At 41.2% G+C, this 3,351-nt stretch overlaps 1 protein-coding gene across 1 annotated transcript; it reads right to left on the reverse strand.

The window, feature by feature from the left end:
* Window positions 1–214: 214 nt before the first annotated feature.
* LOC118756892 lies at window positions 215–2,557 on the reverse strand. The gene has a single exon (XM_036491628.1). It carries the CDS (start codon window positions 2,555–2,557, stop codon window positions 215–217), a length of 2,343 nt encoding a protein of 780 aa, XP_036347521.1.
* Between the last annotated feature and the right edge of the window lie 794 nt (window positions 2,558–3,351).

The raw sequence follows: 3,351 nt of genomic DNA on the forward strand, positions 1-3,351 counted from the left end.
AGTAAGGAGCACAGTTAACCCCGAAAGTGACCGTCTTCAGCTCGTAACGACTGATCGGTTCGTTCGTATTGGTACGAAAAACTATGCGCTGGAACTTAGTGTGATTGTCATGCACCATAATTTGCCGGTACATCTTCTCGATGTCGCTGTTGAAGACGTATTTATATAATCTCCAACGTAGGATTAATATGGGAAGATCCGCCTGGAGTACTGGTCATGGGAGCAGTACATCATTGAGGCTTACACCATTTGCCGTCGGACTTGAGGCATTAAAAACCACGCGAAGTTTTGTTGACGTGCTTTCTGCCTTGATGACCGCGTGATGAGGCAGGAAATAGTTGTCGGAGGACTCTGCTGGTATATTATTTATTAGCTTTGACATATGCCCTAACGCTTCGTATTCCGATAATACCCTGTTATATTCCTTTTGTAGTCCAGGATCCTTGGCCAATCGCGTCTCGTGTCGGAAAAATTGTGAGCACGCTCTTTTTAGGGAGGGTCCTAGGCAGACATTCTCTGGAAAATCCTGCCTGAATGGTAGCGAAACTACATATTTCCCGTCTTGGGTACGTTGAGTTGTATTCTTGTACAACTCCTCACAGTACTTGTCTTCCTCACTTAGGCTTTTGCTCTTCGGCAGATCCTCTACTTCCCAGAACGCAGTAAGCTGCTTATCCAAGGCGACTTCGCTAAAGTATGAAGCAATATGGTTGGTTGCACTTGTTGCATCTGGGCGGCCGGTTAATATCCAACCGAACACGGTTTCTTGGGCTAGAAGAGTATTAAGTACATTTTTCTTCAAGCCGCTCAAAATGATTTCTGGATAAATATCTCCTCCAAGCACAAGGTCCACTTGCTCATTAACAAAGAACCTTTTATCGGCCAAAACCAAATCTGGGAATGCTTGTTTAGTTTCAGCGCTAATATGGGTAGTTGGAAGATTTCCAGTTAGTTGTGCTAAGACAAGCACAGTGGTATTCGACCGGAATAATGGGTCAATCGGTGACCGTATTTCTATATTGCATGCTTCTTTGACCTGCGCCGATATGGAATTTGTGATGCCGGAAACTTGGGCATGCAACCTTTTGGATGGCAGGTTGATTCGGCGTTTGAGTCCTTCCGTTATAAAGGAACACTCAGACCCGGAATCAATAAGAGCTCTTGCAAAAAAATCGGTTCCATTATAATGTATATTTACGCACGCTGTTCCTAGGAGCACACCATTATTTGAATTTGCAAAACAAGACTTGACATTTTTGTCCCCAGTTGAATTTGGTTTTCCTGTCTTGCGTCTTGTTTGTGCTTGCTTCGATGAAGATGCTCGATTACCAGTTGAGCTTGGCGGCATTTGGTGCGCTGTAGGCTTTTGCTGGTCAGTCTCAAGGTGCAGGAGCGTGTGGTGTCGGGAGTGGCACTTGCTGCAATTAAACGAGCATGTGCATCTTGACACCGTATGTCCAGACTTAAGACAGTTCAAGCAAGAGTTATTGTTTTTCATGAACTCTATTCTTTCAGATGGTGTCATCTTTAAGAAGCGGGAACAGCTGCGTAACTTGTGCTCATTGGACTGGCACATTATGCAAGTGAACTTGGTCACGCTTGCTTGGAAAACGCCAAGTCGTTTTGGGGAGGCTTCTGCTGGTTTGTGTGTGTGCTGCGGCTTTGGCCCTCTCACAGCTTTGGAATTTTTTAAGCCTGATAAAGTCTCCAGCGTTTGAAATCTGTTGGATAGGAACTTGTCCATATCCTCCCACATTGGTATATCATTTTTGTGGTCTATGGTTTGTTCCCATAGAGCCAGCGTACTTTCTGGAAGTTTGGTGGAGCAGAGGTAGACTATAATTGCATCCCAGTTTGAAACGTTAATTTGGTGACTGTTTAGGGACGATAAGCAATTATTTATATCCCGCTGCAACCTTTTTATTGAGCTACCACACTCATTATCCACTGAATTTAAATTGAAAAGTATTTTAAGTTGTGTATTTACGAGGATACGCTTGTTTTCATATCTCTCGCATAAACTTTTCCAGGCTGTTTGGAAGCCTTCGTTTGTGAGTGGACACTTTCTCACGATGTCTTTGGCTTCCCCTTGAGTCTTTTGGTTGAGATGAAATAGTTTCTCAACCGGAGTGAGGCGCTTGTTAAGGATGTATATGGCCGTGAACATATCACGAAATGATGGCCATGACAGATAGTCACCCTTGAACACATCGGTATCACACGGAGGTAGGTGGATATTGTGTTCACGGACCGACTGATCCTGTACATCCTTTTCTGCGTTAACAAGCGTTTCGGACTGACTCGCCATGGCAGACATGCATTTAACATAGCTGGCGAACGAGCTTTTATGTTTTCTCCTTATGGCCTTAATGTCTTCTTTCGACAACCCTTCTTTGTTTATTATAGTATCATACCCTTGTTTAGTTTTTTCCCACATATCTTTCAGTTCGTCTTGCTGTATTGCAAGACCATGTTTATTTTGCTCTGCAGGTGGCGTGCTGCTAAAATCGGATTCAAATTCGATTATTGCCTCTGCCAAACGAATGAACGACTCCATGTTTAAAAATGGTACTTGAATTAAAATCAATCACAGATAAATTCGACGATGTGCTTTAATATGTGATAGCAACCTTACTCTTAAACAAAAATAAATGCTTAGATTATCGAATTTGTTCGCCAAGTATTCAATAAACGAAAGTTTCTGCCGCTGAAAAAGATACCAACTCTTGTGGTCGAAACGCCAAACAAAAGATATAATTTCCGGAATTGAAGAAGTAGCCGTTAAATTTATATATAAAATAGTTATGGTAAAACTTTATTTAACTCAATATATTTCTCTCTTTCAATTATCAGGGATTGGTATATATAAAGGCTGTATATATGCTGTATATATAAAAAGTGACTCGCCACCCAACTGCTATTAAGTATGTGTGTAATTTGCAAATACGTTCACAAGACAATAATAATACTCGCAAATTAATACTGCAAGGGATCCACACGCAGCAGTGATTTTGTGAAGAAAATGCAATTGTTAAAGGCAAATTACCGTGCACGTTTCAAACAAAGAGGTTATGTGTCCTCCGACGATCAGTGATTATAATGTGGTTCGCGAATTTATTGCAACTATTGCTGCACAAGTAATAATACGTTTTACTAACAATAAAAATTAAATCCGTGGTGAAGTAATCAAAAGACCGGCAGAGTCAATTACATATATTACAAATGAATTGCAACTGATAACCTCTTTTCACTGTCGTTTATGTGTGTATGTGTGTGTATCTTCAATTGTCTGTTACCAGCCGTGGACAGACAGAATCGGTTCGGGAAATTATTTGAACTAATTGAATTAAA

Source organism: Rhagoletis pomonella, unplaced genomic scaffold (genome assembly GCF_013731165.1).
Source record: "Rhagoletis pomonella isolate Grant_MI unplaced genomic scaffold, Rhpom_1.0 Rhpom_scaffold_12782, whole genome shotgun sequence".
NCBI classification, from domain to species: Eukaryota; Metazoa; Arthropoda; class Insecta; order Diptera; family Tephritidae; genus Rhagoletis; species Rhagoletis pomonella.

Bases quoted from the DNA above. Each gene is read 5' to 3' on its own strand.
- LOC118756892 (XM_036491628.1), bottom strand. From the start codon at position 2,557: ATGGAGTCGTTCATTCGTTTGGCAGAGGCAATAATCGAATTTGAATCC.